The 26572-nt window shown below is 45.1% G+C and overlaps 1 protein-coding gene across 4 annotated transcripts in view; it reads left to right on the forward strand.

Moving 5' to 3' along the window:
• Window positions 1-400: 400 nt before the first annotated feature.
• The window catches only part of LOC146197480 (cytospin-A-like), a 49821-nt gene continuing 23649 nt past the window's right edge, over window positions 401-26572 (forward strand). Inside the window, exons 1-12 of one of the 4 annotated variants that reach the window (XM_084599316.1) lie at window positions 402-662; window positions 728-835; window positions 5461-5730; window positions 6798-6940; window positions 7663-7838; window positions 10881-11039; window positions 15032-15180; window positions 17621-17888; window positions 19999-20195; window positions 21183-21372; window positions 23245-23457; window positions 24234-24395. In XM_084599316.1, coding sequence (XP_084455442.1) covers window positions 5525-5730; window positions 6798-6940; window positions 7663-7838; window positions 10881-11039; window positions 15032-15180; window positions 17621-17888; window positions 19999-20195; window positions 21183-21372; window positions 23245-23457; window positions 24234-24395 — 1863 coding nt within the window. In that variant the 5' untranslated portion in view covers window positions 402-662; window positions 728-835; window positions 5461-5524. Of the gene's footprint in view, window positions 836-5460; window positions 5731-6797; window positions 6941-7662; window positions 7839-10880; window positions 11040-15031; window positions 15181-17620; window positions 17889-19998; window positions 20196-21182; window positions 21373-23244; window positions 23458-24233; window positions 24396-26572 lie in introns of all 4 variants that reach the window. The other 3 variants (XM_084599317.1, XM_084599314.1, XM_084599313.1) reach the window with 3 other exon arrangements.

The raw sequence follows: 26572 nt of genomic DNA on the forward strand, positions 1-26572 counted from the left end.
TTGACAACACCTTTTTGCCATTTTAGTTCAGGAAGGTTCATAGGTTTGATATGAAGAACGGAAACCTCACAGGCTTGCTCAGCTAAATGATTTGATTCATGGGATGAGTGCGAATCTCAAAACAGCGTAATTAATTTACCCGCGCATCATTTTTTTATTTCTTTTTTGTGTGTACTTGGCTTGGTTTGGCCATGGCCATGTGCTAGGCTGCTGATATCATCACAGCTTTAACAGCACTTCGTTTATTTCAAAATAAAAAATAAACTGTTTTTTTTAAACACACATGTTGAATGCAGAATTATTTAGAAGAGTTAACCAAAAAGATTTATTGTCTCATATCGGACACATCGCTTCCAACCGAAGCGCCAGAGGGCAGAGCGGCTGCCATCTCAGCTACTACGCTGTGATGTTTTTACTGTTTTTAATTGTGCGGCACAACCTTTTCGGTTTTTGTTTATACTTTTGTTAGGCGTCCCAGCAGCAGTGCCTCAAACTCGAGGCGTTAACTTTTGTTTTTCTTTTACTGGGACGTGCTATCTCGCCGGCGGGGGTACCGACTGCGCTGTTGCAACGGCTGCGAGCTTTTCCACAGCGACGTTGAGCCGTTTGTGTATCGGTTGCATGTTCAGTAATTGCTGCTGCCTGTGCCCAGTGGATAAACGGTGCGGAGTCGCCAGCTTCAACGTCTGCTGCTGCTGCCACTGATGACCCATTTATGCGTTTTCAGCTGGTATTTATGTTGCCAGTTCGCTGCATATTTTCCTGCACTGCCGGTGACGCTTCGAACCTGGCTTGAGAGTTCGCATCCGTTCCCGACGGGAGCTGTGTCCCTGGGGTAGGGACAAACTTTCTGGTTGCTTGACTATCCGTTGGCGTTGCTGTGGGGTAGTCCCAAGCGTAGAGACGCATGCCCAATGGGAAAGATGCCGCGTCGTGGTTTTGCTTGCATGCTGTGGAATTTGCAGAGCGCTTCTTGCGAGCTAAGCCCTTGCATTTTCTGTGCAATATGAGAAAACCTTCGCTGACAAAGTTCAAAGCAAACTGCACGGCTTATGAGCTTCTCAACCGTTACTTTGAGTCCATTGTGATTATAGGTTTCGTGCGATAAACGGGACAAACTACGCCCAGTAACTGCTGCTGTTTTTGCGTAGCGCTAGCACTGTTTTCGCAGAACTACGTATTGCAGTCGATAGTTCACATGGGTTGCCCGTTCAGGATCTGCATATCTTACGTATAAGTACTGCGGACCTGCGGTAGTTGGCAAACAAATGTTAGAAATTCGCTGTTCGACTGGAAGCAGAAACTGAGGGGATAACATTTTTTTAGCTTGCTTTTTGGGCTGTACGTTAGTTCACTTTGGCCACAACTAAAGCTGTATAATATCAAAGCATCAATTTAATTTTAATTTGCATAAATAAAGGCCGTGTTGAAAGGTTAATTGTTGTTTTGTAAAGAGTATGCAGAATGGTTATATTTATTTGGTAGACTCATTTACCAGTTTCTCTATTGATGCTGATAACAGATCGTTCTGAAGGTATGCAGAGATGATTAATGAAATTATCTACATCTTACTTACATTTTTGCTTTTAAGATTTTTTTTTTTTTTTTTTTTTTTTGTAGATTCAGTAGATCGCAAGGGGTCATTAAGTTACATTAGCTGTATGTGGCTGCAAACTGTTCTGAGCATGTCTTGGACAGAGTGCTCGAATGGCATGTATTGCATCCCTTGAAATGAGCCATCTTCACAACTGCTCAAAAAGTCTGTTCTTTACAGCTGTTTTCGGAGAAAATGTGTCATCCAGCTCCATTTCTTACTTGTGAGCCTCTTTTTCTGCTAGCTTAAATACTACAGACCAAATTTTGTGTCACTAGCACTCCTTTCATTGGTGTTGCATTAGGATAGGTTATGACAGGTTGCTTGGCTTATGGTTAATGGGGCTGCAGAGAACGTTCTTGGCCTGTGATCAGTGATCAATCTTACACAACTGTCTGTTGTGTTTAATGCTTTACCCACTTCAGAAAGTCTTGCATTCACTGGCTTTTGAAGTAAATTAAATGTTTTCTTTTATTTGTTTAGTACTTGCTGCTTTTTTCATTATTGACCAGGGGAAGAAAGTGGATATTCTTTTTTTCTCATAAGGGGTTCATTATAGCACACAGGATTTGCACTATTGCACTGATCAGGAAAGGAATAAATGTGTGCCTTACGCATTTTGTGTGTGTTTTTGTTCTTTGTGCAGGTTTCTCACTTGTTACCTTTATACTGATGCACCAATTAACTCTCTTGTACTACAAGAGCAGTTCAATGCAGTTATTTTAGAATTACAACCTTCATTTTTATTGCGCTTTAACTAAACAAGCTGCTGGGTGCATTTTGTCTGCAAGGGAATCTTGGTCAGATGAAAGAATACTCAGACTGAATGGTAAAACAATTGGTGAATTTGTGGACTAGTACAGTCTTTGCAAAAACTATGTATAGCTCACCAGGCTTGCATATGGGCCCAGTGATTTCACTGGTTTCGCATTGACAGCATCCCGAGTTTCATGGAGGTGAGCGAAACGGTTCTGCTCACTGTTTCGAACTTTAGGATTTCCACAGGGCTACAGGACTTCATGATTCAACTTAGTCGAGCCCCTTGGGGGATGTGAGGTTCCTCTCTGGTATACTAGAAAAATAATGTGAAAGTCCGCTTGAGGTGAAAGTTTTATTATAGAAGTTCAGTGTCTATGTCAAATAATCTAGTATACTGGCGTTATAGTAATGCTGAAATCCTGATTGGTTGACTGGGTCATGACGTCGCAGTACTCACATGGCAGGGTCATGATGTCACGTTGAATGAAATGCTAAAGAAAGATATTAAGAATTTCAGGTTTTGGGCAGGATTCGAACTTATAACTTTTGGAGCTGCGACTCTTGGCACATTTTTATGGCTCTGGAACAAGCGGGGCTCGATATATACGTTGTGTGGTGTCTCACATAAAGTGGCATCTTATGACTGTGCACTCATGGGTATGTGTGCCATTAGAGAGGGCCACAGGCCTAAATTTTATATGTGGCACTTAAGCCGTGATGTGGTATTACTCCGAGATAAGCCTTGCAATATCTTCTGGCTTTTAAAGTTTATAACAAAGTATATAACTGCAAGTTTCAGGTCCTGTATGTTGTGTCTATCATTTCATGCCCCACAGCCAAATAGTAGATGTGGAAAACATTGCATAAAAACAGAACAAAAAAAAGATGACATAAACAGAGTGCTCTGTGTGTTTCATATCTTTCTTGTCCTATCTCGACACGCTATTTTCCACCACGTTCAATATATCTCTGCCCTTTTTTAGTGCACTGGTAATTTTTTTGTTAAAAGGTTTGATCATGGAAATTTAAAAAAGAAACCTTGCATTGTGCAAAGTTTTATACAGCTCGCTTTGTGTGGACATTCTACACAATTGCATTTTTGACAAGTTCACAAAGTTTTCTGTGGAGTAACAAAAAACTATCTTTCTGGAATACCATACTTTCCAATGTCTAAGACGAGCCCTTTTAAACCAAAAATTATTCTAGTTCGTCCTATACAATACTGCTTCTTATATACATTTTTCTTTTCGTTTTGCGCAACGTTTTTCGACGAAACGCAGGTGCAGTGCAAAGGATTTGAAAGCTGTTTAAAACAGTTCGAAACGGTAATGCAGTTCAAAAGGTTGTAAATGGGAGGGGTGTCTTATACAGAGGTGCATCTTATACACCAGAAAATACGGTAGTCACAGAAGAATAGATAAATAAATGGTGTTCACTGTACAGCAGAGCACAGACATGTCATAGTCATGATGGAGATATACAAAGGGTTCCCTTTTATTTTCATTGTTTACTGCCACAGTTTTGCTTAGCATTGTGCAGTCCCAGTCAGGGTACACATCACCTGTATTTGCAGGATTGCGTGCTTCTGTGCATTATCCTCAAAATTTTTATTTCTTGCCTGTCAGCCAGCTGCTCAACTGGCCTTGTGCTAACAGTACACATCTAATTAGGAATGGTTAAATGGTTCATCAGTGGAATGTGTGTTTCATGTGGCTGCAGTATGACCACTTGCCTAATAGGAAGATATAAGACCTGTTGCGATGAGGCCTTTTCTTTCTTTTTTTTTTTATTTGCCATGGTTAAATCATATATTGAGGGTACATACTTTTTTTTGAGGAGTCTTATCATTCAGGCCTATGATTATCATGCTCCATGTTTTATTAGAGCAATAGTGTTAAATGGCTCATTACCCAGACAGTCCGGTGCTGACATCGGAGTTCACAGAAGCATTGTGAGCAAAAAATCTTGGGCATGACACTAACAGGTGGTAGCTGGCAGCTGACATGGCCGAGCACTGATTATTCGATGCTTGGTGCAACTTAACAAGACCACATGATAATTAAAAAAAGTTGGGAGGAACTGCGAACACAGGTTGCTTATTTGAGATGGAAAGATGGAATAAGAATCAACCTTTCAGTGCTCTTGGACGCCAAGTACATGCATGCAAACAAGGAACCGTTATCGCGTCATACCTTTAGAGGTGGAGCTTAGGTGTCTAGTTTTTGTTGCGAAAGCAACACTACGACAGCCAAGGCGAGACCTCGGGTGGCCGCAGCTATGCCGTGAAGAGAAGTAGCTACGGTCTCCTCATAACAAAATAAGCCTGCCATGACATTTGAATTCACGTTACCCATATGTCATGGGCAGGAGCTGCCAACTCGGGTCGCTCCTTTCATATGGGAGGGTGATATCAGAATCAACCTGCCAGAACCGTTTGCATTCTCATTGCTCCTACGACACGCAGGCACGTCCATACAGCTTGGTTGAAGCGTGACTTTATATGTGAGGTGGTAGCTTACACTCTCGCGTCATACCCTTAAAGGATGAGCTTAAGTGTCCCCAATAATGTAGCATCTTACACTGATAGGACGTGATAGGTGAATAATGTAGCAGACAAAAGAAGCTTCTGCCGTTGCTTTCACAATTCAACTAGGGTTAACCAGAGCTAAACCACAACTAATTTTTATTATGTGTTCATTTGAGTGTCTCCTACAGGGGCTATCGCAGGAGTGAACATATGCAAAATAGTGAAGCTATAATCAAAATGTTGCCCTTCCATTGCAACCCCGCCGGGGTGGTGCAGTGACGACGGCACTCGACTACTGTGCCCAAGGATGCGGGATCAAATTCCGGCCTCGGCAGCCACTTTTCATTGGGGGCGTAAAGCAAGTGCCCGTGTGTTGTGCGATGTCAGTGCATGTTAAAAAACTCCAGGTGGTCGAAATTTCCGGAGTCCTCCACTACGGTGTGTCTCATCCTGAGTCGCCTTGTGAAGTTAAATTCACCAACCAAACCTTCCATTGCAGCATTCCATTCAGTCCCTGTTAGAAAAACTGTGCTTTTCAATTAAAATCCTGTCTGTTGTTTATGTCTTTTTCTCTGTGCAGTAGCACCACCTGCTTGCTGGTGCCTGTGGCACTGTCTGGGGCACTCTGAGCGGGCGGTGGCTCGATGATGCGCAATGCTGGGCACACAGTGGGCGGCACCCTGCGGTCGGCGGGCAACAGTGCGCTGCCCCAGGGGCTGAGCGCCCTGCAGCAGAGGAGCCGTGTGGGTGGATCGGAGAGCATCTTCGCACCAGTCAAGAAGGACTCTACCCGTGCAGCCGGGCCTCTTGGCACAACCCGCACTCGCCCAAACAGACCCATGTCTGCTACGTAAGCCGCTCGTAACCCTTTGCCCCTTTTGCAACTTTTCCAGAGCCACAACAGAGCGAAAAATCAGGTTAAGAGGCCTCTGAAATGCTACTTTTGGTAATATTCTAATGTGAGAAATTCATAGAGGTGGCCTTTGTGAGTATTCTAGTCATGATTGAAAGCTTTACATGGGGCGCATAATTTACAAATAAAAAAAAAATGCTCCTGTTGACTTCTCGCAACCGATTAGGCCGACATGTTCCCGTGCGCAAACTTCTCATATGACGCAAACCTCCCAAATGACGTCATCGGGGCTTGCTGGGCAGGCCTACTGAATGGACACTCTCAAGTGATGTGGGTGGAATGGGGTGTGGGTGGGGCGCCATTGCAGCTTGCTTTCTTCATTTTCTTCTTACGCGCCACCACGCATTGAGTTGAAAGGGAGAGGAGGAATGCCATTTTCGATTGCCGATGTATTTGGTGTTAGTGATGCTAGCTTAAAGTTCTTGCGTTGCGGAGAGGACTGATGGGATACCTACTGTTCGTGCGAGCTTTGAAGTTTTAGTAAATAGCTTTTCATGGGCATTTTAATGTCTACAAGTCTTGCACTTGCTTTTTATTACTAGAACTCTGCAATATATGACAGAACTGCAGTATTTTTTTTATGTCTGATAAGTACTCGGTGTCGCTTTCTTTATTTTGTTTTTTATATTTATTTAGAAACATACTGCCAGCCTGAGTGTCGGGCTTTAGGCAGGACAGGCATACAATGCATTTCTTTTCCTACTTAATTTTTTTCCCTGCTAGCATTCTACTTCTCTTTTTTGCTTTGCTTTCCTGCTTGTGTTGGAAAGAGCCACTAAAAGCCTGTTGATGAGACGATTCAGTGGTGAAAGGGAATCTTGTTGGTGAAGTGGCAAACGAGATGCATGATGAGGCCATAGAACAACAAGCTTGGGACATATGGCTTCAAGGAGATAAACAGCTAGTTGTGTTGGTGTGCACTCTAATGAGGCTACTTTTACCTAATACAGCCTGCATAATTGTTTTTCTCTGTCTCATCTGTTTTATTTCTTTTGCTGGTGCAGTCGCTCTGATCCTGTGAACAAGGAGAACATGCTGTCCCGAGGCACCTCTGGGGCTCGGAAGCCTGGCAGCATCAAATCATCCTCTAGCAAGGATAGTCTGGACTCCAATAGCCAGACAAAAGACCACAAGAAGTTTTCTTTGGGTGAGCGTCTTGGCTGAGTGAGAAGAAAAAGTTCGTTTTATGGGTTTTAGGCAGATATTAAAGTCAGGGCTGTATTTTTAGCTTGCCAAGCTTCTTTTGCTCATGTCTGTTTTTTTTTGTAAGCTGGCATTTTTGTGCTAGCAGTCATCGATGTGCCTAGCAAAGAGTCTGAAAACAGACCTTTGCAAACAATTATTACAGCAAATTTTGCTGGCATGGAGAAGTAATATTAACAGCCAAGCCCTCTTCACCGGTCTCTATCACTGTAGGGTTGGGTGAAATCGCTCGAGGAACAACTACGGATGCTTATTGTTTGGCAAATGCAATCTCACTGTGGAGTTTCTCAAGGCTGTGGCAGTCAGCTGTAACAAGATCATTGCTTGAAGAATGCAGAGCCACCGTTTGTGAATTTCTTCACATAAAAACCTTGCTCTATAGTGACTCCACAGGGCATGTGATAGTGCTTGCAGCATGTTGTGAAGCTGCTGGCTTTCATTGAGATGTGAGCTACCATGAGGGGCTTGGGACTGGTTCTCTGACACTGGTGTCAGAATGCTTTTGAGGCAGTACTCCCTTTTCAAACGCAGCGCTGTATTTATTTTGGCAGAGTTCACATGCTTTTTTTATGTCAAGCTTGCTGGACACGGAATACGGATGTGACTAACCTTATTAAGGTACATTATGTAGCGCCTTCATTAGCATTTCTAACGCCCCTTACCCAGGACCAACGGTGGGCACCCAGACGTCGGAGAGTGCGGGCAAGGCGTCCCCCAGCACCATTCTGCAGCTGGAGCGAGAGAAAGCCCTGCTGGAGCAGCAGGTCTCCGAGCTTGTGCGCAATGCAGAGAGCAAGAAGGCCGAGATCGCCACGCTGCGCATGGAGATTAAGCACCTCAAGGTGGAGCACCTCAACTTCTCTCCTCCTTTAACATGTGCATGCTCTGCATGGTGACTTCCATACAAACGGTTCTCTGACGAGGCAGAATGGCAGCTCTAAAAATAAAGCTCGTTAGTACACGCAGCTTCAGGTTCACAGAGTGACACAAACTATTGCTTCAGGAAAAACAGGCATAGGGGAAAAAATTGGCAAATTCTGTGCAGTTATTATGGTGCAGATGATTGGCATAAGGTGATAAATATGCACTCGCCATTACCTGCCACTAAAAAGGGGGGGGGGGGGTCACTTCATGCACAAGTGGCCCTACTAGGACTACCACCATTTTGTTCCTTCTTGGCCGCAGTCACTGCACCACAACTCGTCATTTGCGAAGTGCATTTTACATGCAGACTAACCAATTATGATGAAGTCTGCAGGAATCTGAAGTGACTTTGCTATATCCTCTATTACATAATGTATGGACTCTTGGAAAAAAAGAAAAATGTCGGAAACAAATATTCGCTGACTGAAACTTCCGGCCCCTGATTTTTTGGACATTCTTGATTATTCGGACTTTTCGCGGCACCATACCTTCAGCGAGTCTTTTGTGTATTGTGGCTATTTGTTGGCCTCCACCTCAAAGGCACACCAGACCTAGTAGTCGAGCAGATTTAAATCTGGTAAACCAGGAGGTCACAAGTTGGGAGTAACGCGGCCGTAAAAGTTGCCGGCCAGCTACTCCTGGGTAATAGTACAGGCAAGGTGAGTGGGTGTTGAATCTTGCTGAAAGGCATAAGGCTTTTTTTTTGAAGGCATCTCTTTCGAGTACTTTACAACAGTGTCAAGCACCTCCACATACGCGTCAGCAATAATGCGAAGTCCTTTTGCAAAAAAGTATGGCGCCATAACGTCAGCCTTATTGGTGACGATGGCTAACATCGTTACAGATGAAAGAAACTAAGTGCATCACTGTAGGCATGTCATCAGTGCTTGAGTAAAGCCACCTTTCATTATGGCGGTTCACTTTTTGTCTTGGGCAAAGTTATTTTCATCTAATTAAAAACAGCACTCCAGGCTCCTTTTAGTCTTCTTTAGCTTGCTTAGCAAACACTTGGACTAGAGCAAATGATTCTCCCGTTCTTAATCAGATATGAATTGCCCCTGTCTCGCTTTGCCATAGGAATGGTGCCTCAGGTCTTTGTGCTCAACGAGGCTGAGAGTGGACTGTGACTTGGAGCTCCATTGCTATTGCCCTTATTGACTTTTCTAGGTCATCACTCACAATGCCTTTTAGCCGCTGGGAAAAATGACATCTTCTGGCGACACTTGACTGCTTCTTTTTCGTCACAGATGCGATGTCACACCAGAGTGCATCAGTTCTTTCCACAACTTACAAACGAAACATTTTGCTAAATTTAGGAAGGTGGCAATTTCCAAGTCGTGGTGTGAACTCAGGGTACAGTGAACTAAAATATATAGTGCAGCGGACAAGGGCCTGTGGGTGTCCCCCAAAACGTGTCTCACTTTAGGTCAGTCTCAAGTGAGTGTAAGCGCAGCGCCGTCAGAAACCTATGCATTACAATGGTGTTTGAGCAGTTGCTGTTATGCTCTCTAAACACCATCGGAGTACTTACTACACAGTCAAAACCAAATGCTCTTGTTTTGTGCGCCAGGCACAAGGACTGCATGGCATTTAATTTTATTCGTCAAGCTGTACGATTTGACCTTCCAAATGAACGAGTAGCTGCAACGTGTAGGTAGATATGGTGAGGCAGCTGGTTTCTACGGCGATAGAAAATAATGTTCTCAAATACATTGCATACCGTGTGACTGTGTGAAAAGCAAACTTTTAACTCCTCTTGATTTACTTCAGCAGCCTTCGTTTTGCAAATAAGCAACCTGCTATACAGCAAATGCGCTAAACAAAAAACATTGGCAGGCCTAGATTGTGCACTTCCGCAGTATCCGCCTTTTCATTAAGGCAGCAAGCAAAAAATTTGAAAGGCCATATTCTGAAGTAACACAGATATGAAGGGTGATCTTTGTGACTGTTCAAATAAAATTTAAGAGTTCTGCATAGACCTTGGGATTTACAAAAACATTTTTAAAAATTGCATCTTGCTACCAGTTAGGTAAACAACTCATCACGCATTCTTAGTCATTCCTCCGTCTTCAGCATAAAGTGGGGAGTCTGGGTGAGGCTTCTCACTGGATGGGCCCAAGTGACCTGGATGGGTAAGATGGGAATCGGCTATAGCATCCTATGTAATGCTCATAACTTATGCCTGGTTTTTTGGAAGATACTGTATTTTCTTTCACTTCGTGCAATATAAATGCACCTCTATAAATCCCACATTCCTTTTGAAAGAGTGCTGAAATGGTTTTTTGACATTCTGGTGAGATTCAAGGATACATATGAAGTTCATAGGCAATGTACGCCAATAGTTTTGCTCTGGCATTTAGAATGATGTAATCACTGATTAAAACCGTAACAGTGCTCAGACTTGTCTTTACTCGAAGAGGTGCAGATGACATCTCTTGATGACATCATTGCTTCTAAAATTTCATGTTTCCACAGCCTTCTCAAGCATGCTGCAGTTTTTATACCACTAAACGATGCTTCATGGGCCAAACAATAACACTTTTGGTGGAGGTGTTTTCCTTCCTTCATTGAACTGTTCAGTGCTGCCATACATGATGCTATCATTGCTACCCCTGACTGGCATGGCTTTTGTTGATGATTATGTTACCATTTAAAATGCTGTCGCAAAAGGACCTGCACATTTTTGGACGTTCACTCATTGGCAATGTTCACACTTCCACTCCTTCTAATTGTCAGTGAAAAAATCTCTTCTGTTGCCCTTTAGGGCATTTGTCCTGCTTGTAAGGGCAGTAATTATAGGCTGACTTGATAACAATCTGTCCTGCCTCTGTCCCATAGGCATCAAGAGGTTGACTATCATCAGTCTAGAGTGTGCAGTCATTAGGTAACTTGATTCCCGTTCAGTGGTAATTAAGCATGCAACCTGCATTAAGCTTGTACAAATGCCTTGTGCTTTGCAGGAAAGCTTTGGTGGTGGTCGCCAGCTAGAGTCTCTCCAGGCAGAGAATGAGTGCCTGCGAGAGCGGCTGGTCCAGCTTGGTGTGGAGCCTGCAGAAGCCTCTGACCCTCTTCAAAGGTCGGCCTCGGCTGGCAGTCTAGATGGTGCACGGGGGGAGCAGGTGGGTCTCCATGGGTTCCTCCCTGCTCATGTGCTCGTTTCACTGCCGCCACTGAGGACACATCCATTCAGCAGTTTTTTCTTTGTAACATTTGAGTGCCCAGCTCTTTATGGCACTGGCCTTGGTCGTTTTGCTTGGAATCTGGAGGAGACGTTTGCAGTTGAAAGTGGAATGTTTTTGACGCGATAGCTTTAAAGGCTTCGTTCCCCAGAAAATCCAGCATCAGCATTGTCGACATTAAGTGAAATATCACGAGCATGGCTCTGTCAGGTGGTAGTTAGCAGGTGGCAGGGCATTCACTTTTGAGATGAGAGGTCGAGATTGAACTCCAGCCTTCCAGGACCTTTCGATCTTGTCCCTAGGTAACGTGGACATGTTCTTGTCACTTTCTATCTATGTTCATTGCTCTTTCATAGTACAGTGAAAGCTCAAATATTCGAACCTTGATAATTCGAACTACACTACTCGGCCCGGCCAAGCTCCATAGAGATCTGTGTATAAAAAAGCCCGTTAATTCGAACGAGAGTCTGTTTTGCTACGGATAATTCGAACTACGCGCCGCCGCGTCTGGGCGGCTTGACCCACATCACGTGGTAGAAAAAAAAAAAAGTAAGGAAGCACCTCCGCGATAGGATAGGAAGGCAATAATTAGAGGTTGCGCACATGCAAAAGGGGGACAGAAAATGGAACCAGGTAAAACCATGGAAGAGTGGGTAAAACTTAAATGGCTCCATGACCGGCGCGGCGGTTGGCGGCGTTGGAGGGAGGGGACGGCGGCCGCGGCAAGGTCAGTGCATGGCCGCGGCGGCAGCTGCCTGCTCTCTCTTCTGCGCAACCTCCGTAGCTCGCAACTAAATACTCTTAATTCCAGCCCTGTTAATTTGGAAATAAGGATAAGTATTGTCGGCACGGTCCCAGCCAACGCCCATGAAAGGCTGTAGTAATCTCAGACGGGCACTATGGGTTAAACTTTTCTTCTTTTTTTTTTTCTTTTGCGACAGCCATTCATCCTTCCACCCATCAGTCCATGATGACTCGGGTCTTTTAGCATGGTTCCTTTAAAAGCCGCCCCACCCACCCCAGTCGCTCATAGCATGATAAAGCGAACTTACTCAAAAGGGGGCTTGCACAACCGGACAAGTGCTGGCACTTTTGCCATGTTCGCTTCCCCCCCCCTCCCTCCCCCTTTCACTTCCCTGCTGGGGCTAAAGTCAAAAGGTAAACATGCCATTATCACTGGGCAGCATCTTGGCGCACTGCCAAAAATGTGTCGTGGACCGTGACCAGCGAAACAGAGGGACACGCTAATGACTGACGCCTTTCTTTTTTTTTCAGATTTGTAGGCACAAATCGGGGCTGGGTGGGTTCATTATGCGAAGTGAGTTGGTTACGCGACTAAATAGGTACATTTACCTTAATGCAAATGGTTCTTGTCAGTTTTTTTGAGGCCATTTGATAATTCGAATAGCGGATAATTAGAACTTTTTTCCCGGTCCCGTGGAGTTTGAATTAACGAGCTTTTACTGTAAAATCCTGACAATTCAAACTTTGTTAATTATAAGTCCCAGCAAATTTTGAAGGTTTTTCGTAGTTTCGTAGTTTCTTATGTAAATATGACTATATTTAAAGTGGGAGTCTGCACAAACCCAGGTACAGTAATAGCTCGTTAATTCGAACTTCATATGACCGGGAAAAGTTCGAATATTCTGATGTGCGAATTATTGAATGGCCTTGAAAAAAAAACGAGCATTCTTCGTCTTTGTCTTCTTCTTCTTCTTCGAGGAGCAGGGGGGTCCACGGACCATGCGACGAGCGGTTAGATCTGGTGTAGTATTGCTTTCCCAATAAAAGGCATCAGTCATTAGTGCGTCCCTCATTTTGCACCCTGTCATGGTCCAGAACGAATTTCTTGGCAGTGCGCCAAGGTGCTGTGCAGCAGTAACATCACAATGTGTTTACCTTTTGACATTGGCTCTAGCAAGGGGGGGGGGGGGGGGGAAGTGAACTTGGCAGAGTGCCAGTGCTTGTCCGGTTGTGCAAGCCTCGTTTTCAGTATGTTTGCTTTGTCATGTCATGGGCAATTGGGGCCAGCGATGTCTACTGTCACTCAATTATTGAGACGTGCGATAGCAGCAAACCCCTTTTGAAGCGCGAACGATGCTAAAAGCCAGCGTCATGATCGCGGTTTACCGTGCGTTCTCATTGAGGACCGATGGCTGAAAGGACAGACGACTCGCAAAAAAAGAAAAAAGAATTACCGTGTAACCCGTACCGCCCCGTCCGAAGTCACAGCCTTTCATGAGCATTGGCTGGGGCCGCGCCGAGAGTGCTTATCCATATTTCCGAATTAACAGGGCTCGAATTAATGAGTATTTAGTAGTTGGTTTTACCTGGTTTCATCTTCTGTCCTCGTAATGAACGTGCGCAGCCTCTAACTCTGCTGCTCCTTCGCTGAGGGTGCTTTTTTTTTTTTTTTTTTTTTTTTTGGCACGTGCTGTGCGCCATGCTGCCGAAACGTGGTGCCGCGCAGTTCGAATTATTCGTTGTGGAACCGGCTCGCGCTCGAACTAACGGGCTTTTTTGTGCACAGATCTCTATGAAGTTTGGCCGGGCCAAGTAGTGCAGATCGAATTATTCTAAAATTCGAATTCTCGAGGTTCGAATTTAGAAGCTTTCGTTGTAATTAGAAGATGTTGAGAGGGCCCGATTCCAATTCTGCCGCAAAATAGTAAATTGACGACTTCTTGGAGTCGTGAAATGGCACCACAAAGTGATGGTGATGCCTAATGTGCGCTAGCACCCCAACTGTAGCACTCTCTGCAGGGGAAAAAAAAAAATCACCCTTGTGGCACAGCTTGTGGGCTACCCAAGTACGAGTTTGCAGAAACAAGGACGTGCTTCACTGCAACGAAACAGTGCATGCACGCCACGTAAGGTGGCCACTCAGAAAGGTTTTGCTTAGAAGAAGAACTTTATTTTCATTGTAAAGAAGAGGACGGGCTTACACTCGAGTCACATGGCTATCGCCTAGTGCATGCGCCGCCTGCTTCAGTCCCCAAGCCTTTACAAATAAACCCCCACCTTACAACATATTTGCATATTTTCTTTTTCTTTTGGAAGCCTACTGCATAATATATGCAAGCTTAGTGACTTGCAATGTACTCAGCTTGTGCCATGCTTCCGTCTAGAGGTGGTTGAGAACCCGAAATCGAAGGACTCATGCTGCATTTTTCAAGCATACATTTAGGAGCATATTACTATTATTTTATGGGCATTGTCTCGTTTTGGTGGCCAAGTTCTGCTGCATGTGCAAAGTGACTGGTTCCATGTTTACTTCTGCCAATTTGTGCCATGAAGGACGGGGCAATGGTTTTGTGTTACTGACTGCCGAGTTATTGCTGATTGCTGCATCGGCTAGTAAATTAAAAATCTGTAATAAGCGCAAGGTTACACTAGAGCACAACTTGCGGTATTACAGGAGCAGAGAAAACTGTCAGATGAGGCGGTTTTCTCCACCACAACCAGCTTACTTCATCAGTACAATTAATTCTAATTGACGGGGCTCATCCTGGAGCCCATAGACGCTACGGCACCATTCACTTGAAGACAGTGGCAACTCGTCCATTTCAGTGAGGACTTTTTATTGACTGGTGGGTTGGCTTACATGTACAGTTTTCTCAGATATAAATGCGCCTTTGCTGTTGGACAGACATCAGTTAGTAGCTAGAGGAGTTGCTACAGATGCAGCTTTAACTGAGAAAAATAATTGGGTAGAATTGGCCTTTGTGTCACCTTGAATACTTCTGAGAGGCCACACACTGGATGATTTCTTTCTACAGGGGGGCTTCTTCAGAACTGCAGGCTTCAAGCTACAACTCTTTACGAATTTGTACCATGCACCTTCTGTAAGTGCTCTTTTGAGAGCCTTGGTAGCATGTATGTTTGGTAGGATATGTTCCCAAACATTAACCAGTGCTTCGGATCTACAACAGGCCAAGTCCCTGGATGGCGCCCTCTCAGACGAGGCCTGCCCAAGTGGCAGCCGCCTGGACTGGGACAAGGCCAGCACAAGCAGTCTGAGCGAGATGTCGGTCGCCTGCCTACAGGACCGCATCATGCAGATGGAGGAGACCCACTACAGGTATGGTGGTCCCTTGATATGCCTTGGCGCTCAGCTGGTGAGCTCGGGGACGTGGGCTCAATATTCATGTGTCGTGCATATCGAGACCATCGGATGTTTTCTGAAGCCCACTTTCGCACTGTGTCTCTCCTAGCCCAATTGCAGCCAGATTGCCAGCCAGCCACGTGGCAGATCATACCATCACTTCTTTCTCTCGGTCACTTTTTCATTGCCTTCTCGCGGTCATTCCTTCCTGTTAGAAATTTCTGTTCAAAATTTGTTAATCTTCTTGCTGCTGATTTCAATGGGTACTGTAATAAAAAAGAGGTATCCGACACACACACAAAAAAAAAATGTTAAATAGAAACTAAGTCAGAGTAGCGCAAAATATTTTATTGCTCATTACTTCCGACGCTCAGAAAATGTTTGCATCAGCAACTAAGTCAGACTAAGTCAGATTAGCATTATTACCCTGCCGGGGTGGCACAGTGGTTAGGGCACTCGACTGCTGTGCCCAAGGATGCCGGATCGAATCCCGGCCTCGGCGGCCGCTTTTCGGCGCAGGCTAAAAGCAAGGCGCCCATGTGCTGTGCGATGTCAGTGCACATTAAGAACCCCAGACGGTCGAAATTTCTAGAGCCCTCCACTATGACATTTTCATAGCCTGAGTCACTTTGGAACGTTAAACCCCACAAACCAAACCAATCCTAACCGTATATGGAATCCTGTATAAAATTTATAGTGTGTCGTTCTGCACTAACTGATCCAGACTGTGCGCTCGACGACTTTCGAATTCTTTGGAAAAAATTATAGTTGATCAAATTATCATCACTAATATTATTCCGGACTATTTTAAATAAATATTTTCGTGCCGAGGCTGCCATGTTAAGTTAGCAAGTGATAGCAAATTCTAGTTTGCAAAATATAGGCGCACCTATGAGCATTTTTTCTTGAAATTGTAACATCTTGCATTCTTTTAGGAAATAATGAAATTGTTTTATATTTCTTTAAATGAAAGGTACAGAAAGAGACTCACAAATATATCATAGTATTTGCAAATTTTTATTAAAATTTACGTTCAGTTTATAGTCAGATCAACTGTTCTCCCAAGCTGTCAACAAGGCAAAGGGTGTAAAAATATTATTTCAGAGATCAAGAAACGTAAGGTGTGTAAGCAAAAAGAATTATGATTTTCAGAGCATTTGCATTTTTGTGCCATATTCAGCAATCAGTTGTGTAGTGAAGTGTTCCTAGTAAAAATATAGAATTTAGCAAGTTGCACAGTATCAATCAGTGGCCTTTATTTCTGAAAACCTAGAGTTCCCGAGTTCGATCCTGACCGCCGGCAGCTGCGTTTCGATGCGGGTGAAACAAAGAGGCGTACGTGGGCTGTGGGCTGTGAGATGTTGTTAAATATCCCCAGGTGGTCGAAATTACTCCGTAGCCCTCCACTATGGCACTTTCTCTTTCTCCTCTTTCACTTTCACCTTCCTCCCTATACTTGTGGTGTGGTTCAGGTGTCCACAGAACAGGTGTGACAGATACTGCGCCTTTCCTTTCCTATGAAGGAATTATTTATTTATTTATTACTTTTTGTTTGAAGCGAAATATCAGTTTTGCAATTTCAGTCCTTGAGCTCAGCACCTTTGGTGATCTATGTTTGCTCTTCATGAACTACAGTGCACTCTACAGCTGACATCGAGGAAACAATTAAATACCGCTGCATAGAGTTCTTAGTGGATGCTCCTTATATTTGGCTGTATAAAGGTTCCTTGGAGGGTTTGTTCATATCTCGTTACTTTGAACTCCTGGGTCGCTGAGTATGACATATCATACTCAGTGACCCAGCGTCAGATCAAGGCTTGACGTGGTGAAACCTGTGTATCTATTTTAGTGGTAGCACTGTTGAAAGTCGGTCACAGAGGTCACCTTTCTTTGCTTGAATAACTTCTTCTGGCGCCCAGAGGACTACGACACTTTTGATAGTTTCCTCCACCTATGTGAACAGCTCATAAGGGGTCAGTATTTGAGCTTTGTATGTCCTCTAAGTACTTGTACTTGTGGCCAAGCGCTTCACTGTTCCACCAACACCGTCGAAAGCGCTCTTTCCCGGTGAGGTAGCCAGAGAACCATTCGGATGACAAATTTAAATTGGTTTCATGGTAGCAGACATTTATGACCTTTCTTTTTTTCTCGTATTGAGAAGGTGCACCATCGGAAAAGTAAAAAATTTTATTAACTTCGGGAAGATCAGTTTTCAACTTCCTCAGCACTTTTGAAATGAGCAAACAGCAACTATGTTGTGTTCTAGGGAGTTTGAAACTACAACAAACGACTTGATTGAAATTTCTGCACTTTTCTCTCGTGCACGAAAAGAGAATGACCTATATTTTTGCGGTCTTGGTTGTGGGCAGTGACTGATGGGAGTGAAGAACCATGTGTGGTCTGTCTCCACTTGCAGCACCAATGAGGAGCTCCAGGCCACCCTGCAAGAGCTAACAGACCTACAGGACCAGCTGACGGACCTCCAGTTTGAAAACGAGCGTTGCTCGGATGAGAAGGCCCTGCTGCTCGAGTCATTGTGTTCCCAGACAGAGAAACTGGAAGAGTGCCGCTCGCACAATGACCACCTGCAGGCACTGCTCTTTGGGCAAGCAGCTTCGTCTTCCACTGCAGCTGTTGCTACTCCACAGTTGTCCAGGGAGCAGCATTATGTGGAACTGCTCAAGGTCTGGTTGAATTTGCCTTCCTTACATGTCTTGCATGGGTCCTGCAACACCTTGCTTGGTGCACTCCCATTCCCTAAAACCCTCGCTACCTTTATCACTGCACCTGGGTGATGTTTGAGTGCCCCGTGTATGTCACAGAAAGGAAAATGCCGTTATTGGCTAGTTTACTTCTTATTTTTCAGAAAAGGACATCTCTTTCCTTGGCATATGTTCAAGGCAGGTGAAAAACATGCAGCGTATAGATGCACAATCGTTGCTGCTCGCCTCAGTTTGAGAGTGTCAGCCATCAAGAGTGAGTGTCGAGGGGCTTTTTAACCCTTTAACCACTAATTTAGCTCCTGGAAAACATACTGAAATAGTGAATTTTTTTAAGGTCAATATTTTTTTCATTCAATATTGGTTCTGAAAATGTGTTACGTTATTGGTTTGTTAGACCTAGCACAAAAATTAAAATAAAACAAAAATGCGCTATTGAGGATAGGTTTTCCTCAATGCATGCCATATAACAGTCGCAACATGCTGAAATCTGAAGTATATTCACTTGATGCAGTACACTGCAACACACTGAAACGAACGTGGACGTTGCTTCGTCAAAAACAAGTTTTTGTAATTGGTAGTCTGACTTGGTGTGGTAGATCTGAGAACAGGGTGTTGCACAAAGCTCCACTTCAGGCCTCGCACTACACCATCACCGTCCCTGTCGTCGTCATCCAGCACAGAAACGAAGTCAGAGTCACTGTCGGACACTAATTTGAGATTATCAGCAAGGCTACTGTCAGAACTGCTCCAAGAAGCACCTCTTTTTCTCAAAGCATCTCTGTCACTGGTATTCATGTCTAGCGCCATTATGAAACTAATATTGGCTCAAAAGCGTTCATTTATGGACCACTACGGCCCTCTAGGGTTGAAAATTGCATCTGATGCAATAGACTAACGTAACTTGTCCTTGGCAGCAGAAGCAGCCCAACATTGGGTTGGACGAGCGTGTTGTTATTAGTAATATTGGTGCAAACTACCATGACGAGTACAGCTCAAGGTTGGTGGTTAAAAGGTTAAGCCAAACATTTAAGAAACGAACTCTAAAATAGAACTTTGTGAATGGCAAAATTTTAGATGTGAAGCAAATTGAAATCAGTAAAAGGCTAATTGAATATTTTTAAAATATTTTTAATACTGCCAGAGTAAATTAAACAAAATTTCCTGTGAAACATGACCAGGAAACAGCATATTTATTAGGAATGTGTGAATATTAGAGCTGTGCAAATAGAAAATTTTGGGTGCAAAGCGAATTTGAGTATTAAAAACTAAGTATAAATCAATTTTAATATCTTTACAATACTTCCAGGTTAAATTGCAGGTGAAGTCTGTCAACTGCAGCCAAAAAAAAAATAAATTGTTAGAGGTATGCGAATAAATAATTTTTGGGTACAAAGTAGATACAAATGATGAAAATTGGCTGCGAACAGGATATTTTCAAATAGTGTCAGAAATATATACGGATAGTTTAAAATAAAAAAAATTTCTGCACAAAACAGCATTGGCATTAACAAAACGGCACCAACAAATGTTCTAGACGCTCTTTCTCTTTGGCTCCCCACTACCGCATTCTCTCCTTGTGTTCTCTTTCACTTTGTGAAAGAATGCTAAAGAGCTGCACCTGAATTTAGCATTAGGAGATGCTGTAATCTTCCTTAGAGTTTTTTTTTTTTTTTTCACTCATTGCATCAGCGCCATTTGTTATGCCTTGTGGGAATTGTGCTACCAGAAGCGATCAGGGCTTGCGGACACTGCTGCGGCTATGAGAGGAACGGGTTAGCAGTCTTGCTGCTGGCTCCTTCAAAAGGAAGCTCTTTTAAAAATTGATGTTAATGCTCTAAGAAAAGCCGGCATAAGTGTTTCTTTGACAGCTGTCATGGCTTGCAGTAGTAGAATGCAGAATGTGACTGCAGCGAGAAAAACCTCAATGTGAAAAAAAATTAAGAATAAAGAATTAGAAGAGCATTTAAAATAAGAAGACCCGATGCTAATGCATTGCCACTGCTTATTGTTAGTTAAGAGCCCGAGCAATTGTTTTCTCTGATTAGTTCTACCTATTGTGGTGCCCATGCAGAAAGCACACGAGGAACAAACGGTGCTGCGCCGTCAAGTGGAACAACTGGAGTCGTCTCTGGAAGTGGCGTCACGTGAGGCGCAAGACCACCAGCGGGACTTGCAGGGCCTGGCACACCGGGTGTCCCTCCTACAGGCCGCTCTTGAAGCCACGCAGGCATCCTCTTCAGCAGCACCTGGGGACACAACAACGACGGGGTAAGTTGTGGACTCTGCGTCAAAGCTCCTGCTCACCAGAAGGACTATCATTTCATTTGGATAAAAGTCTCATTTGACTCTGCTATTTCACATTCTTATTTACAGTGTGAAATCTGAGCAATGTGGGAGAGATCCGTGTGGTTGGTAGGCAAGCTAGAAAGAATGGGAAATGGAAATCTCTGGCATGAGGTGTTATGAAGAGCAACCTTTCGTTTTGGGGACCAACTTGGTGTCTTTACTTTAGAGATGACTGTTTCCAGGAGGTAGTCATTTCTGAAGTGGCTGCTATGCGGAAGGTGTGGGATTTGATCCTCAGTGCCGTCAGGTAATTAATGGTGATACAGAGAGTATAAGCTTTTCTCTTGCCTGGTGCTTGGCCAATCTGGATTGATTTGCTTCAGAAGTGGATGCTTGATCCAACCTTGTTTAGAAAAAAGAGAGCCCCAGGGGGCTTTATCGTGCAGGGCATATTTAGGTCCCTCATGAATGAACTTTTTTGTGGAGGAAGAGTGAGGTGACCAGAGGACCTTTTCCTAGCATTTCAACCCAGAAGAGCCAAGTGTCAAGGTGGGGGAAGCTTTATGCCCATTTGAAAACCAGTTGGTACCCACAGGACCTGGAGGCACTGGGATTTGAACCCAGTGAGCGAGACATAGCAGATGCTTAAGTATCAGGCCACTACTTCGGCCTTTGCCACACCATGTCGTTTCTTTATGACACGTTTGATCACGTATTTTTTACTTACCTTTCTCTAGCTTTATAAAGTGTGCAAGCTGTACTTTTAGCTCTCTGTCGTAGATTTGCACCAGGGAAATCACACTGGTCAGTTCTCATTGTGGTCAGCCTTGATACTGACTGGTTGACCCACATGGCTCCTTGGTCAAGTTCCATTGATGACTGATGTGTGTTCTAAGCACCAATCTGCTTTGTTCTGGCTCTGTGTACTGCCATGTGCTCACACAGTGTTCTGCTCCTTTGTGGTGGCAGCAGCAGCTCTGCAGACAACCTGGAGGCATGCCCGCCATTTCCTGCCTGTGTGGTGGATAGCCTGAACCAGGCGGAGCAAGAGCGGGAGCAGGCACTGCAAGAGCAGCTGGCCGTGGCCCAGAGGGAGGCCGCCCGCCTCTCGCAGCTCCTGTCCCAGGTGCAAGAGGAGACACAGGCAGCCCACGCACAGGTGGGACAGCTTCCCCTGCCTTGTTGATGGATGAGGAATAGAGGCTACTTGAGTTACTGACATGTCAGAAAAGTTCTTGCTAGCAGTAGTGCTGGTGAATGCTGTTTTTGTTCCCTCAATGAGCTCTTCATTTCTAAAAAGAGTTTGGCAGAGTCTAAATTTAATAGTGAAGCATGCAGTCATATGCATACATCCAACCTTCCCAGTTTGCCTGTGAGGCTGCCCGTTATTTACTGAACTTTCTGGCTGTGCAATCACTTCCCTATATTTCCCAACTAGTTGCCTCTGCCCGCGCAAGAATAGTAGTTTTTGCTAAACTGGCACCGCGGAATCTGCAGCTGCATCACAGTTGCTAGCATCGCCATCAGCAGTCGCGCTAGCACCACTGGCATCATCGGCTGAGCAGTCAATCAAAGCCAAGTCAAGCCAAAGCCAGAGTTGCTGTTGCTCATTACCGTTCATGTTTGATGTTGCAGTTGCTGGCGTATATGTCTAGGGTTAGCTATAGGACGAATACTTTGCAATTGGCACGACTTGTAGATGTGACTTCAGCATGTTTCATGATGACAAAGGTGACTTGAAACTGAAACTGGAACTGAATTACTGAATTCCATTCATCAGTGTGCAACGCAATCCTCCAGCATCTGCTGCTGGTGAAGGGCCATTAGTCTGGACTCTGGACTATGCTTTGAGCAAAACTATTCCTAAAGATTTTTGAAGCTACCAATGTCTGCTTCTGCAAGGCCCAGGCAGAAAGACTCGTAGGACACTGCCTGAAAGTTTGATCGAAGCTTCCCACTTCCTTCCTCTCCTCTTGTACATTAAAGCATTGAATGCGGCTTCCGTCCCGCCGTCTAGTGCGAAAATGCATTTGTAGCAAACCTTCGCTCCTTGGGAAATGCATGTTAATCGCTGCATTGTTTTCGCCGACTGATTTGTGCATTCCACAATGCAGGACCATCTACTGGCTGTTGTTGCAAGGAATGCACTTAGTGCGAGCTAACACTACCAGAATATGAACCCATGATCGGTGGTGCTGGCAAGCAGGCTGCCGTTCATCTGTGCTGTAAACAGACCGTTTCCAATTAGTGCCGCTCTCTCCCCGCTGCGCACCAGGGAGACAACATCTGTTTGTGCCTGTGCCAATCATGAGTTCAAACAGCATAGGCTATAAGCAAAATGCTATACAGATGCACCCACACCTACCTCTCGTACCAAACCGTATTCTGTAGGCCACTGCATTGTCACTGTCGTCTGCTCCAAGCTACTTCCCAACCTGTGATGTCATTGATTGCAGTGTAGGCTGTAAAAATTTCCATTTTTTTTAATGCAGACTGGGAAGGTGAGAAGCTGTCTTTAAAATTACTTCGTGAGAAAACTAGCATGTCTTCAACTATGCTGTGTGGCACACACAATCTTTATGTAAAAAACTTTTGATGCAATATTTGTTGAAATCTGTAAGCATCAAAACATTCCCAGAGTTGTCCTCTATGATGGAAAAGTGTGGGGAATTGAACTCTACAGGAGCCTTACAGGACGAGTCGGACGTGCTACCCCTATGCCACGCATGCATGTTTGTATGGCTTGGTTAAATGGGGCCTTAGTATAGTCATACAGGCCTTAGTCTTGCTCATACAATACAGTGGCTTACGACTGTACGTCAAGGAAGATGTGTGAAATAATAGATGCAAAAATGAAAGGTTTTGTTTAAGCGAGTTGCAAGGTGCAAATGAGGATCCACAAGGAGAGCCACGAGTGAGGGCCGTTAACATAGTCGCGTCATACCCTTAAAGGCGGAGCTTGTGTGTGTGTCCTCCAGTTTTTCTGTTCCGTGTTTTTCTCACTATGAGAGCATACATTGAATGCGGCCAGGTGGCCAGCCTCGAGCAGCGCGTGGAGCAGTTGGAGGCCGAGAAGGCGCAGCTGAGTGAGGAAGCAGAGGCCCGCTGCCAGCGGCTGCTCGAGGAGAAGCGCCAACTGCGGCAGTCACTGGCCGAGATGAGCAACAGCCTGGCTGACAACTCGGCCCTGCTGGGCGCTGCACGCCGGGACCTGGACGACCTCCACTCACAGCACCTTCTCGAGGCATGTGGAACAATGGGTCTCATTGTCTCGAAAAAGCTTTTTCACAAGTGCGCAGTCCACAAATGGTTAACTTAACGTATAGGGATGCTGAACCTTGCGGGTTGGGGTGGATGCACCTTTTAGAAAATTCAGTGCGAAGAAGACGACGAAACCAGTGCTTGTGTATACATGCTCTTACTTTCGTCCTCATCTTCTTTGGGTTAGATTTTGCAATCATGCATAGAAGCATGCATAGCACAAAAAATATTTATTTATTTATTTATTTATTTATTTATTATTAGTACCTCAAATGCCCTTAGTGGAGTTATATTACATGAAGGATGGCCATAATGTTCATAATGCTAAGCCATTCTGGAAAAAGTGGAATGCTAGGCATGCTTGCCCTCTTGGATTTTCTTCTTGTGCTGGATATTTCTCTACATGCAATTCCATGATGGCGTGGTAGTTGTGATATTCAGCTGGCAAATGCATTATCTTGAGAACGAATTGGGGCTTCAGCAGCCTCACTTTAATGGAAGCAGAATGCAAGAAGTGTTTGTGTCCTGAGCAATGTTGGCAAACATTCGAGAACCCCGGGTGTTCAAAATTAATATGTGGCCCTTCTCTAAAGCGAAACTCATAGCTTGTGGATAGCTTGAGAATGCTATGACTCTGCTATGGCACTGCAGTGAGAAAACTGCGGCTAATTTGGGCCCATCTCATTTCAAATATTCTGAGTACCAGATCGAGAGCCTTTGCGTTGACCTGACCCGAGTCTCTCTGGTGGGGGGCTGCAGAAGGAGGACTGGAAGCGTTTTGAGACCGACCTCCTGACGACGGTGCGTGTTGCCAATGACTTCAAGACAGAGGCCCAGCAGGAGGTGGAACGGCTTCAGTGTGACAACCAGCAGCTCCAGGAGAAGGTCGAGGCCCTGGAGGCCCAGCTGGCCAAGCTCAAGGTCACTCACCTCTCCTCAATTTCCTCTCAGTCAAGGCTCAGGAACTAAGGCAGAAGCTGACAGGCACGCTCATATACATTCCTGTGAATATGACGGGTCACCATATTTACTTAAATGTAGCACAAGTCTTGCACTGAAAATAGAAGCAAAATGTAAAACATAGTTGATTCGAAGCCATTGAACTTGAAAAATATTTGAATTGACCGAGCACTTGCTCTCTCATGCAACAAGAGACTTTCATCTCTGTCGCTTTTTTGCTTTCTTTCCTCTGAAATACTGAGTAAATACTAGGGTGCAGTTGCTTGGGCTGGGTGTGGACAGCTGTGAAAGTTCATCTCTATGAATTAGCACGTGCGAAGTGTTCATCATAAGCGGATTTTTTTTTTTTCATTGACTTTGTGGAAACCAAGCAAATATCCTCACACTGTTTATTTAACTGAGAGTTCATCTTAAAGGGGTGATGACAGGGTTGTTCAATGTATATTCCCGTTTTATACTTCTATGAATAATATACAGGTCTGGGATTCTACTCGTAAAGGCGCATACAGTCGAACCCGGATATATCGAATTTTGTTGATATCGAACTCACGGAACATCCCGCTTGAAAATCCCATGTAAAAGTATAGGAAAGCCGCGTCATATATCGAACTCAATTTCACTGGTCGTTCGATATATCGAACTCCGCACCACGCACTGGAAAGTGTGCCTTTTCCAAAGACTATCGCATTACCCTCGGCTGTTTGCCGCGTGACGTTTTCAAGCCATGCGCGGAAGTAATGAGAGGGGACAGTTCGGCTAGGGCAGCGCCGCGCCCATTCCCTGAAGGCGTGCGCATTTGCGGTTATCGTTTCCTGCGCGCCAGCATGTGACGTTTGCAAGCCATGTATGTGAATGAACCAGAGAGAACCGGTGGGAACGGGAGGGGAAAAATGCGACAGAGCGAAGCGCAAGGGTGAGCCCATTCTTTTGCCGAGCTATCTTTCTCCTTCCTCTTTCCCGGCCTTCGTTCGCAGTAGCATGCGCTAGCATGCGCCAAGCCAGCTCAGCCCGTTTTCAGACAGAACGTCTGACGCTTTCTCCATCGTGTGTTGCGAACCCTCTTCACGCAGCGGCTGACGTTGCTATGGCGCCTGCGGAAATTAAGAAGTGGCAGATATATATTGCCACACCGCTGACCATCTTCTGGCGCCACCAAGTGGCTGAATGTCTTGGCACGTGGCTAAGCGTCATCCTCGTCTCTCTCTCGAGTTTTCGCTTAATTAAAAAGGGCCAGCTCGGTTGTTGTGCTGCTTGCTACGTGTGTTGGTGACATTTGGTGGAGGTGCTGGGTAAGATCCCATGTACGTTGCCCCCGAAGACGTCAGTGACGCTGCTCATCAACGCGTGGACGCGACTCCTGTCCATAAAGCCAGCCGTCGCCTGCGAGGCCTACAACCTGAGTTTGAACCGCTGTCCACCCCGCTACGAACCATGACATCCACGACGAGCAGCCAGACAAGCCAGCCTTCCAGCAACGCCCCACCGTTCGTCCTTCTCGCACCGCGATCACCGCCATCATTTCATGGTGACCGGTTAGAGGATGTGGAAGACTGGTTGGCCAGTTTTGACCGTGTGGCTGCATTTAACCAATGGGACGACGAGCGGAAGCTAATGAATGTGTACTTCGCGCTGCAAGACTCGGCCAAGACGTGGTTCGAGAACCACGAGGCGTCCTTTGTCAACTGGGCAGCCTTTCGCCGTGAGTTACTTACAACATTCAGCTCAAGTGCACGCAAAGAAAATGCAGAGATTGCAATCCGTTCAAGGTCTCAACAGTCAAATGAGAGTGTGGCCATGTTTGTCGAGGACATGATGCGGCTTTTCAATCGGGCCGACCCTACCATGCCTGAGGCAACGAAGGTACGGCACCTCATGCGCGGGGTGAAGGAGCAGTTGTTCGCTGGCCTCATTCGCGACCCCCCAAGAACTGTCGCAGATTTCGCGAGAGAAGCTACCAGCATGGAACGTTCCCTGCAGGAACGGAGTACCCAATACGGCCGCCAGGCAAGCGTAGCGGCCACACCCTGCTGCTCGTCCGTGCCAGCAGCCAGCGGCGAGGCATTGCGGGAGCTTGTGAGGAGCATTGTACGCGAAGAGCTGCAAAACCTCCACTTGAATGCTCCCTCTGCAAATAATTA

This window comes from Amblyomma maculatum, chromosome 3, assembly GCF_055883805.1.
Source record: "Amblyomma maculatum isolate TAMU_Amacu chromosome 3, ASM5588380v1, whole genome shotgun sequence".
NCBI lineage: Eukaryota > Metazoa > Arthropoda > Arachnida > Ixodida > Ixodidae > Amblyomma > Amblyomma maculatum.